Below are 12,383 nucleotides of genomic sequence, written 5' to 3'. Positions count from 1 at the left end.
CCATTGACTCGTAGGTGTTGGCTGGTGTGTTGTATGAGCCTGAGAAGGATTTTTGGACAGCCGACATGTTGAAAGAGCAATTGCAGATCCTGCAATGCTATTCCTGAATAAAAATAAATAAAAAAACACAGTTACACATTATTCGATAATCAGTAGGATTTTTTGATCTGGATATAAATTTACTAACACTGTGTAGAAAAGATGGCATAAACAACTCTTTCATCCTCATCGTAAGCCATATCTTGAATTTCATTAAAAAAAATGGGTGCCTCCAGATCTCGAACAATTTAATCTTGCTTTTAAAAATGATGACCAGTTCTTTTGCATCATCGAGTGACCTCCAGAATCATTTTTGCATACACGAGCTTATACGAGAATAAATCACCTGGAAACAAAAAACAGTTTAAAAAAAAACTGCAGCTGATACAAAAACAAGTTTATGTACCTTTCCACAATTGATGTACTCGACTGCACTTCTCTGAACAAAAAGTAGACATACGATTCATCTTTGAAGGATCCAACAACTGTGGGTCGTTCAGCCAATGGGGTCATATTGGTGAGTCCTTAATGATGGAAGAGAACCTGAACAACAAATTAATCAATAACTACTTTATTGCTAATTTTGATTCCTAATTTATTCCCCTTGCCTGATTTTCCATTCGACAGATCAGTTCTATAAATGGCAGCGTCTTGACCAGAGAAGTCCATTGTAGCCCCAGCATACAAAATTTGTTTTCCGAGAAAACCAAAATTTTTCTTCGCACTACCATCCCTGTCGAGTTGACCAAAACGATCCCTTGCCAAAAATCCATCCCTGTTGTGAACAAATTGTTTGTTGTTGTTTCGGAGATCAAAATGGCAGTCGAGTTGGCCAAAGGGGAATAAGGGCAAACTCCGACGGCCCTGGCACATTGTCCAGCTGTTTGAGATCGGTAATCTAAAAAAAAACAGATTTAAGGGTTGGTGGCAAATGTACTTGATTTTATCATTCTCACTGGACAAAATTGTTTGTCGCATTTTTTTATGTAATGTTATCTATATTTGTAATTCAAATGTCCCGCCATTACTATTAGTGATGTTGGCAATAGTGTTCCCCTACTATAACTATGTATCCGCCATCTTATATTTTTGTTTTATGTTAAACTATGTAAAATAATTCTTTTGCTCCAGAAACGCGAAACAAGTAACATCTAAAATAAACTTAGTAATTTTAAAGGAAGCATTTTTATTTTACCACTCACCTTTCTCACACAGCATTGAGGAAAAAAGGCGTTTGTGCCACAGACCAATATGGAGTCTTCGTTCTCCAATTCCAATAAAACCCTGAAATGATTTTTGCAAAAAGCTTCTGATTGTCCTTTATCGAGACAACTTTTCGTCGCAATTTCAGTCGGCGGAATCCAAGTGGATTCAATCAGAGACAAATTAGATAAGGATAGTCTCAGGAGATAATCACTGAAAAATAATAACAGATTGTGAACCTATGGTATAAATGTTTATGTTATATAATACAATTCTCAGAACTCGATTTGTGTGATTTATTATTGATTTACATCTGCGACAACAAATGTCAAGAGACAATAAATATTATAAGTTCCAAGAATGAGATGAGGTGAATCTTTTGTTAAACAAATTCTTGAATGTTGAATCCGCGCGACTGCCGATTTGCATAAATTTAAATTACCGTTTTACTTGCAGAGATTCTTTTGTTAAAAGTATTAAATCTGTTTTAAATTAGAACTGGTAAAATATACTAAAATATTATAGGCCTACGATATAAAAAAAAATATAAAAAATATCAAAGTTTGCCTTCGCTTAAATGATTCTAATCAGAATCTATACCGAGTATAAGTATTAATTTTTGGCAAAGACAGGTCCCGTCATTTCGAAGATACCGAGGCAGTTTTTGAATGTGTTTGTATCTCTGAAACGGCTAGACTTGCCTCTACCAAAAACTAATCAGCACATCTCCCTATCAATAAGAATCGAATGTTTTTTGAATCAATCAAATCGGATGATCTGTGCCCTCAAAAACTTAAATTCTTTTTTCTACATTCTTTGCTCTTTATCTCCTAAACGGTTGAATCTAAACAAAATGTGAACATAATTGTATTCACACAAAACACACACACACATCATCATTTTTTCTGAGATATGCTAAAATGTTCAGAAACCTCTGAAACGTGAAGAAATGCAAAAATTTTCAATTTCGATTTTTGGCCGATTACTATAACTACTCTACGGAAAATAAAAATGTAAATTATAATAAAATAATCCTAATATAATAATGACTGAAATTTTAATAATATGCAGTAAATACTATAAATTTAAGATAAAATTCTTAATGTAATAATAACTTTGGAATTTAAATAATTGTATGCTGTAAAACATTTTAAACTTAGCACAAAGTTTGTTATAATATAACAATTTTTCATAAATCAATTCTCCCGATTACTTGCTTCACATCATACAGTTGGCACTCGTGTTACTTCAAACGAAAATTTAAAAAATGAAAATTCAAACAAAAAATCCTTAGTATAACAACAACTTTAAAATTCCCATAATAATGCAATGCAATCTTATAAACAAAAAACACTCTAATAAACATTAATATATCTATTATTACAAATTCCATTATTATGGTTCTTTCTTCTACTTTGTACGGTTCGTAGACGTGCTAGTTCAAACGAAAAGTTGCAAAATGTGATTTGAAATAAGAAAATTCTTCAATATGATATTATTATTTATACAGGTAGTTAAATAATTTACACAGAATTCAATGAGAAATAAATACAAAATCATAAGAAATACAACTTTCTAGTACTGTGGCACATTGGAATGTCGCAAGAATCTTAAACGTTGGCGCCAATTGGATCCCACACTCGGGATAAGAATATATCGACATATTATATATATATATATATATATATATATATTTATAGTATTATTACTTACTTTACTCATATATATATATGTTGTGCGAATATTAATTGATTAATTAAATCAAATATAATGATAATTAATTTCAGCAATCAAATCTTAATCGTTTTGAACCCGTTAGGACGTTAGATATGCTGATTTATAAATACACTAGACTAGAGTTCTGATATGGTTACATTATTAAATTAAATCTAACGGATAAATTAATTTAAATTATTTTTTTATGATTTGTTTGAAATTTAACATAGTTCATAATGTATGTTTATTTTTTATAGGTTTTTAAATCTCTTCTAGTAGCTTATTTAATGCCCCAAAAAATAGGAATTTTTAAAAAAATAATGTGTCACCCTACGAAATGTATAAATTACTAAAATCAAAGTTCATTTTGCATAGAAGTGTATTTTTTCTATTTTTTTCTAAATTTATTGTAATACCGAACATGATAAAAAAGCTTACTTAAAAATAAAAATAGGAAAATAAAATTTAAATTCTGACTTTGTTTAGTCCAACGTTCAATTGTGAAACAAATTTTAAATACTGCACCATACCATTTTTTAAATTTTATTCCTGTTTAGTTATGTTATTATATATTGTATATCAATATATAAATATAAGTATGTCTAAGTTTATTATATGTTTCATAATCGTCTCTCTATAAATTCGATTCGTTTTTCTAATTTATTATAAAGGTATACAAAGGTATTAATTATGGTTTTTAATTATAACATAAGGTGTCTGAGAATTGACCCTCATAAATAACTTTTAATTGGCACTCTTTTAAAAAATATCCTACATCCTACATACCCTTTATATGAATATATATATATATATATATATATATACTAGCATACCCGGCCACGCTTTGCTGTGGCTATTATTAAAATCCACCAGATTAAAATTTGAATGTAATGAACAATTCATAGTTCAATACTATTAATCAATATTTTTTTTTATATATAATAAAAAATAAATAAATTTATTAAATTAAAATGTTTAAATCAAATGAACACATTACAACAAATGTAATTTAATAAATCATATGCAATTAATGATGAAATAATATGAGTTTAATTTAATATATGAGTTTAATTTATATATGAGTTTGAAACTGAAAGTTAAAAATTAAATAGTATTATTTATTATTTTGGTTTATATATCCGTGGATTCAATTTTATTTTATCAATTGTGTTTTTTTTTAAGATAATTGATGAAAGAGTTTATTTCCTAAATCTCTAATAAAATATGGTTTAGTAACTCAATGAATTTTTTCTTCTTAAACACCTGGTATAAATTAGTTTCACGAATTTTAATATATATATTTATATATATATATATATATATATATATATATATATTTTATCCACAACCATATGTGCTGTTTGAAATATTCAGGGCGAGGCATTTCATTGTTCTAATGAAAACTGTTACTTGTTATGTTGACAATTACAAAACAAAACTAGCTGTAAGTGGAATTCTGTCTTAAGGCAATTAGGGCATCGTGCCTTAAGGCAAATTGCTGGAACTTCCCGTACCAAAAATTATTATTTTTTTAAAAACGATTAACATTTCTGAAAAAAATTACTTCGAAAAAATTAGATTTTTGAGAAACTATAAATTTGACAAAAAATTACTTTTTTTTGAAAAAAAAAATTTTTTTACTTGTAAAAAAAAAAATTTTTTTTCTGAGAAAAAATTTTTTTTTTGAAAAAAAAAATTTTTTGAAAAAAAATGTTTTCTTCATTTTGACATATTTTGGAAAATCTGAACTTTTTTTCAAAGCAATCGTGCTTTGAACTGCATAGAGACGAAATGTCAAAGCTTGCAAGCCGTCTAACGCATAAGCATTGGTACGGAACCCATAGAAATGTAAAAAAAAATTATACTTATTGTTAAAATCTCTATAAAATATCTGATAATTTGATGTGCATATGTCTAATGATCATTTTTAACCGCCGAATGGCATTTTTTTTTACTTTTTTCATTAGATCTCCGAAACCGCTAGACCTGCCTTCATGAAAATTTGATCAATTCTACATCTTGTCAATACAAGTAAAACTTTTTTTGAATTATTCAAATCGAACGCTCCGTTCTCTTAAAAACGGAGGTACCGTTTTTGGCACTTTTTGCCCCGTATCTTCGGAACGGCTAGACCTGCCTTCGCCAAAAACTAATCAGCACGTCTCCTTGTCAATACGAATCGAATGTTTTTTGAATTACTCAAATCGGTTGATCCGTGTTCCCGATATCGTCGACGAAAATTTGTATCCGCACATACATACACACACGTACATACATACATACATACATACATACATACATACATACACACACACACATACACACACACATACATCCATTTTTTCTAAGGTATGCCAAAATGTTCAAAAACCTCTGAAACGTAAAGATATATAAAAATTTTCATTTTCGATTTTTTTGCGATTACTATAACTTGCCCTACGGGAAGTTAATATTATTACTAAATCTATCAACGGATGCAATATATAAACAATATGGTATATTATTTATAACAAACGAATCCAATTACTTATATTAAATATTCTAACAAACATCGATATCATTCAAATCAATATCATCAAAGTTTATTGAAACAAAAAAATATTACCTTATATGAATTAGGAAAAAATAGTATAATAATTATTATATTTTGGAATTTATATTGGAAGATTTATTCCTACATTTTTAATCGTGTTATAAAATTTTTATTATTAATTGAATAGATTATTATTATTTATAAAATTTATTTATTTTAATTAGAGATAAAATTTTGATTTATTTATTAACTTAGCTTAATATATAATATAAGTCAGCTTAATACATTCTCACAAGTTTCGAATAAAAAATTTCATATTACGCACTTTTAATAACCATCTGTTATTTGTTTGTATTAATATTTATGTAAGAAAGTTCTGTCGGAGTCTCTGTTGGGCGGACGGGTGCTCCATATTTGGGGAAAATATGCCGAGGATGAAATCTTTTCGTAATTTATACGAATAACATATAAGGACATCGATCACGATCAATGTCTTAAAAATCAATTTAATACCTTGCTTTAAATTTTCTTAGAAATAGAATCACAATAACAAAATTTGACACCTATTTCAACACTTTGTAATAACAGATGATTGGTAAAATAAAAGCCTTTTTTATAATAAAGTATGATAAGATTAGGGGGATCTAAATTTATTATTTTCAAAATTAGCAGTAATGTAACCATACTCTACTATAAAATAAGTCTTAAATTTTACCAATTATCTATTACTCTATTCTCATAAAGTGTTAAAATAGGTGTCAAATTTTGTTATTTAGATATTTAAATATTTGTGGTTCTATTTCTATGAAAATTTATTAAATATTATTCTATGTGTAAAATATATCTATAAAATTATAGGAGCAAATCTCAAAGACATTATCTCAAATAATCCATGGCAATATTATTTTTAAGACATAAATTTATTTATTATTCACAATATATAAATAAATAAATAATATAAATAATATAATAACTCACCTTGCTCCGACTATGATCTGATCTCGTGTATGATCGAACAAAATTTTCGAATAATCGACGATTTCGTGTTGTGAAAACCTATGCGATTCTTTATGAATATCTGAAACAAAAATTAAAAATAATTAATTTATCAATTTTTTATAGAAAAATTTAAAACTATGATAAACCCTATGAAAAAATAAAACTTATGCCTCACATATTGATTAATAAAATTAACTATATTACATTACCAACATTGCTTGCACTTTTATATTTAATTATATTTATTTTATTAATAATTATTATTATTATTTTCTATTTATTAATTTTATTTATTATTTATTAATTATTATTATTACTATTTTTTATTATTATTATGTTCTATTATTTAATAAATTATTTAATAAATTAATAATAATTATAAATTAATATTAAATATAATTAATAATAGATATAAATCTGAACAATAGTCTTTGAAATTTACTAAATCTTCAAAATTTTCTAGTTTTTTTTAATGATATAAAATATAATACACACTATTATATAATAAAAAATTTGAGTGCATTGTAAATAATAAAAATCATATTATTAATACGCCTCTATTTTTTATTTAATGACTATAAATATCACAGTAATATCATTAAATCAAGTTACATTTATTTATCATATTGAAAATTAACTATTTATTAAATAAAATTGCACACAAATTTCTTTAAAATAAATTTACAAAAAGATTTTCAAATCCACCATTCTAGAAAAATTTGGAAAACCGAAAAAAGAGACCTAAATTGAAATGACGAATTTCTCTATTATCATAATCTCTTTATGTATTTCAGTAAATGAATAAAAAATGTATAATTTAAAATATAATTATATTTATATCATAAAATGTCCTTAGACATTTTTTAAAACTGCACATGAATTTTTGAAAGATAAATTTAAAATAAAAATTTTGTAACTATTGAGGCCAATGGAAAAATAACGAATTTCTTTATTATAAATAATATAAATTATTATATCATGTGTCAGTGTATAAATTTTGTTGACATTTTAATATATAATAAAGTGAATCATACTTTGTATTATTAAGTATGTATAATGACATTTTTAAAGTAAATGAATGATGCGTTGTTTGGGTTCCGTTTATCTCTAATTTGCTCTAATTGCTCCTATTAAAGTAGTAAAAATCGACATAAGATTTATGTATATATATATATATATATATATATATATATATATATATATATCTTATATTACTGATAATTCTGCGTGTTTTATCTCTATAAGTGTCAGATAAGAGGTTTGTTGTGTACTAAGAAGAAAGATGATGCATTCTTAGCAGACATACTGACACGTAGATGGTGTCATTGAAGAACAAAGTGGTATTTATACTACTAAAAAAGTCTATACGACTTAAAAGTCCTTTTACCAACAAAAATTCTTACTATCCCTCTTCACAGGACCCAATTATCAACTTATTACCTTTTTAACAGCTGTTTCTTAAAAAAAAAGTTCCAATATCTAAATGTGTAAACAAATGATGAGTTTACACATGTCTATAGTAATGGAACAAATGCTGTCCTACAATCCTACAAAACAGTTATCCAATTAACAGATTCTAATTAGCATGTATTATCTACTTTACTAGGAATACCTTTACATGTAAATATTATAAATAAAATATTCCAGACAAATTGTTTCTTGGAACATGAAGTTTGAGGTACTTGCAGTGAATAAGAATGCGAATAGAATTAAAATTTGAAATATTAATGGAAATAATTAAATTAGGATATATATATGAATTTGTTTTGATTAATTAACTAATCTTCAATTGAATCTTTAACCGTGAACAAAATAAAAATAAAAATTTGGATATAATAAATGTTAAAATTCTGTTTTTTAAACTAATGAATTCTTAAGTAATGAGTACTCTCATTCACCATCATACCAAATTCAAATTTTGAGTAAAGTTTAATTTGATAAATAAATTTAAAAAAATTAAAGTCAAATAGTATATTTAAATATATAGTGAAAATTCAATAGATTTAAGCAATATTATAATGAGTTTATATTATTTATTTTTCCATATACTTCAACAAACCTATAATAAATGGAATTGAATCAAATTTAAGACATAACCCTTGTAGCAATATTATTACTATGAAATGACTTTCAATAAATAAACTAAAAAGTAAAATACTAAAACTAGTACATCTACTATAAAAAATATTGTATATTATAAAACATACTGCAAAAAATAATTTTTGCAAATTGATAAAAATTCATAAAAACCATATTATTAATTTACCTGTAACTTTTACAATAACTATGTGCAAATATCACATAGTTATACTCAATTTACACTATTTTAGATTTTAAAATTAACTTTTTTTAAATAAAAACTGCTCATTAATTTCATGAAAATAAATTTACAAAAAATATTTTCAAATCCTATCCGCCATCTTGCAAAGATGTGACAGCCAGTGTGGCCAAGATAAAAATGGCGAATTTAGCAATGTCATAGAACTTATAATGTAATAAAATATTATAATATATTATAATAATATATGAATATATAATAATATATAATATATTATAATAACATAATGTTTTATAAAATCTATGAGCACAGTGCGTATTAAAAATAAAACCGCATACGTTATTTAGTTCTTTACATTGCAAACTTGCAACAAGTGACAGTTGCATTCAATGACAAGTTACAAAACTTTTTATATGTAAATATTTAATAATAAATGTGAATTTATTATCAACTTACCTTTAAATAATATATATCTAAAATCATTTTCATCTATAGCCGATATTAAGCATATATTCAGCAGTGATATGTAAAATAGTAGAATTTTGGACAAACCCAAAGGGCGCGCCATTTTATCACCTGAAACAAATCAACATTGTAATTAATTTCAAAATGCTTAACAAATTAATTATCTATATTTTTAGAGATAAACAGGCAGAATATCGTATCTTTTTAGGTATTGTATGAATAACCCATTTATAGTTTAATATTGGGCAATTTCAACTTGGCTACTTGTGTATTAAATGATAAAATCACAAAGAGATAAAAATGAGATTACAATAATACCTTATCAAAATACAAGTTTACTACTTTATGTTAAAAGTACTTGTAAATTTATACGCAGTTTGATAAGACTTTATATTTTCAAATTAATTTAAACAAAAATTCAAAAACATTATTTGACGGGAAATTCAAAATGGCCGCTATGGCCACCATTAGAATATTAATAATAAATTTAATATATTATTCATTATACTCTTCTTTTATCTATGATATTATTATTACTGTGCCAAACAACTTTATTTGTGTTTACTATATTTTATATTAAAAGAACTTATGAAATTTATACGCAATTTGATAAGACTCTACATTTTTAAAAATATTTTTTAAAAATATTCGAAAAACATTGTTTGACAGATAATTCAAAATGGCAGCTAAAGCCATCCGTTAAATATTAATAATAAATTTAATATATTATTATTACTGTGTCAAACAACTTGTTTACTATTTTATATTAAATGTACTTATATTTTTACACGCAGTTTGATAAGACTCTACATTTTTAAATTTATTTCAGAAAAAATCCATAAACATTTTTTGACAGTTAATTCAAAATGGCAGCTAAAGCCACCCATTAACAATAAATTTAATATATTATTATTACTGTGCACATTAAAGTTTTACAGTTACTTGAAAACTACGTCTGCAATATAATAAAATATATAATTTATTAAACAGACAAACATTTTTATGTATTTTCTAACATTTTATCTTTGAAGAAATTTCTTCTTATGATTTATTCCATCAGAGATGAGGATGCAATTTTCCAATTGGCTTCAATAATAGTAATAATATTCAGTGTTTTATATAATTAAATACGATGAGTGGATATTGTACATTTATTAAATTGATACAATTATGTAGGTATTTATGTGTATATATAAATATATTTTATTAAAGTTCAACGACTTCCCAAGAAACTTTGTTGCGTGATAACAAAAAGTCAACAAAGCTCGAACTAGAAATTATATCTTTAAGAACAGAAATTTATATATATATATATATATATATATATATATATAACATGAATTCCATAATACTTTCATATTTATTTAATGTTAGACCATCCCTTTACTATATCAACAAAGTATTTTTTCAGCATTTAAAAATCTGTGTATAAGGCAAATTACTAGAAATTTATGTTTAAAAATAAATATTTGATGAATAAAAATTCTAAATCGACTTAATAAAAGCAAAGAAAGAGATATTTTTGTATTATATTAGCAATAAAGTTAAATTCTAAATTCAAGATTGGTTTATTAAGAAAATTAGTATTATTCTTAATAATTATATAACAGTTTTATAGAAAGCTATATTTGTGTTTAGATTTGATTAAACAAATGGAATATAAGAATGATTATAACTATTTTTATCAAAAATATCAACAAACATTTTTTTGTACATTTGTCATGATGTTAATATTATTTATGGAATAATTTCAAGATTGCCTTAAATACTTGGTTCATTAAAAAATTAGTAATATTCTTATTACTCATATAATGGAGTATTATACATAAACCCAAAAAAAATCTATTTAAATAAAGGGATAAATAATTAATATTTAGTATTTAGCATTAATAAATATTTAGTATTTTTATAATTGCTAATTAATTTTAGCATAGAAATTTTCTAGCAGATGACAATAAAAATTTTTAAAAAAATTCCGTGATTGATTATAAAAGTACTGATATTATTTTTAATTATATAATAGTATTATAAAATACTATCTTTTTGCATAAAGTATGATTATTTAAAGTATGATGATTCCTCATACATGTTTCTAGTCACGTATCGCACTCAGTAATTACAAGTATTTATTGTTTAATTGTTTAATAATTTAATTAATTAATATTCTTGAAAGTTGTTATCATTGCTCGGTTATTTAAACAATTGCTGATAAACTGCAGATGTGTGTAATATTTATTTATATTTCCGATTACATCAGCAGTGATTTTTTAATTCAGAATTTAAAAAGCGCGCGCTCGGCGGTTTTGTTTTGAAAATATTTTGGCGGGAAATTTGAATCTGTGAATTTTAGTATGAGTAAAATGTATATGAAATATTATATTGATATATAATAAGAACAAAAATAAATAAATTATCATGTTAACATGTCTAGTTTTATATTTGTGTTATCATTTTAAAAACATTTTGGCAGGAAATTTGAATCTGTGCAATTAGTACGAAATTTGTAAAATATTTAAGGAATAAAATATCTTGAGGACTAAAATAAATAAATTTTGTTAACAAGTTTTATATAAAATATATGCCAGAAATAAATCAAAAACAAAGTTCCAATAAATTTAAATATATTAAAATTTTGCGTTAGCATTATATTGTTCCTACCAATAATATTTAATAATTATTACAATTATTAATTATTTATTAATCTAAAAACTCATGTATTACTCACCAATTATTATAAACAGCTCATTTTGTAATAAGAAACCAATTTTTTATATCGTTTGCACTTTTTAAATCACCTCATACGATTTAAACAAATTAGAATTGTTTATTATGCAAACACTGTTGTTTTATTTAAACAGAATAGTCAATACACTTAATTTTTTTTTGTATTAATAAAATAAATTCAGTTGACACTACAAAGTCAATTTTAAAATCTTGCACAATAAACTAAAATATTAATAGAATTATTAGAATGTAATCGATGAAGTATTATTATTAGTATTAAATTTATATGTGAAAAAGAAAAATGAAATTACTGAACCAATATTTCAATTTAATTAAAAAAAATCCAAGTTAATTTATAATTAAACTGAAATATTAATATAATTAATAGAATGAAATTGTTAAAGTATTATTATTATTATTAAATTT

The 12,383-nt window shown here is 24.4% G+C and overlaps 1 protein-coding gene across 1 annotated transcript; it reads right to left on the bottom strand.

The window, feature by feature from the left end:
* Positions 1-850: 850 nt before the first annotated feature.
* LOC113367869 (semaphorin-5A-like) lies at positions 851-12,014 on the bottom strand. Its single transcript, XM_026609446.1, has 5 exons — positions 11,959-12,014; positions 9,225-9,344; positions 6,470-6,569; positions 1,242-1,455; positions 851-937 (listed from the first exon to the last, which is right to left on the bottom strand). The coding sequence occupies exons 2-5, from the start codon at positions 9,334-9,336 to the stop codon at positions 851-853; spliced, it is 513 nt and encodes a 170-aa protein (XP_026465231.1). The 5' UTR covers positions 9,337-9,344; positions 11,959-12,014.
* Between the last annotated feature and the right edge of the window lie 369 nt (positions 12,015-12,383).

Source organism: Ctenocephalides felis, unplaced genomic scaffold, assembly GCF_003426905.1.
Source record: "Ctenocephalides felis isolate EL2017-DRISC unplaced genomic scaffold, ASM342690v1 CF-g0.4_SCAFFOLD_01170, whole genome shotgun sequence".
NCBI lineage: Eukaryota > Metazoa > Arthropoda > Insecta > Siphonaptera > Pulicidae > Ctenocephalides > Ctenocephalides felis.
This window is presented reverse-complemented; position numbering and strand designations above follow the sequence as displayed.

What these genes read in the sequence shown, in the direction of transcription:
- LOC113367869 (XM_026609446.1), bottom strand. Translation starts at nt 9,336, where the DNA reads ATGGCGCGCCCTTTGGGTTTGTCCAAAATTCTACTATTTTACATATCA. An exon ending in TAGATATATATTATTTAAAG is followed by an intron (nt 6,570 to 9,224) that starts GTAAGTTGATAA and finishes TTTTTGTTTCAG; the next exon opens with ATATTCATAAAGAATCGCAT. An exon ending in CAGATCATAGTCGGAGCAAG is followed by an intron (nt 1,456 to 6,469) that starts GTGAGTTATTAT and finishes ATTATTTTTCAG; the next exon opens with TGATTATCTCCTGAGACTAT.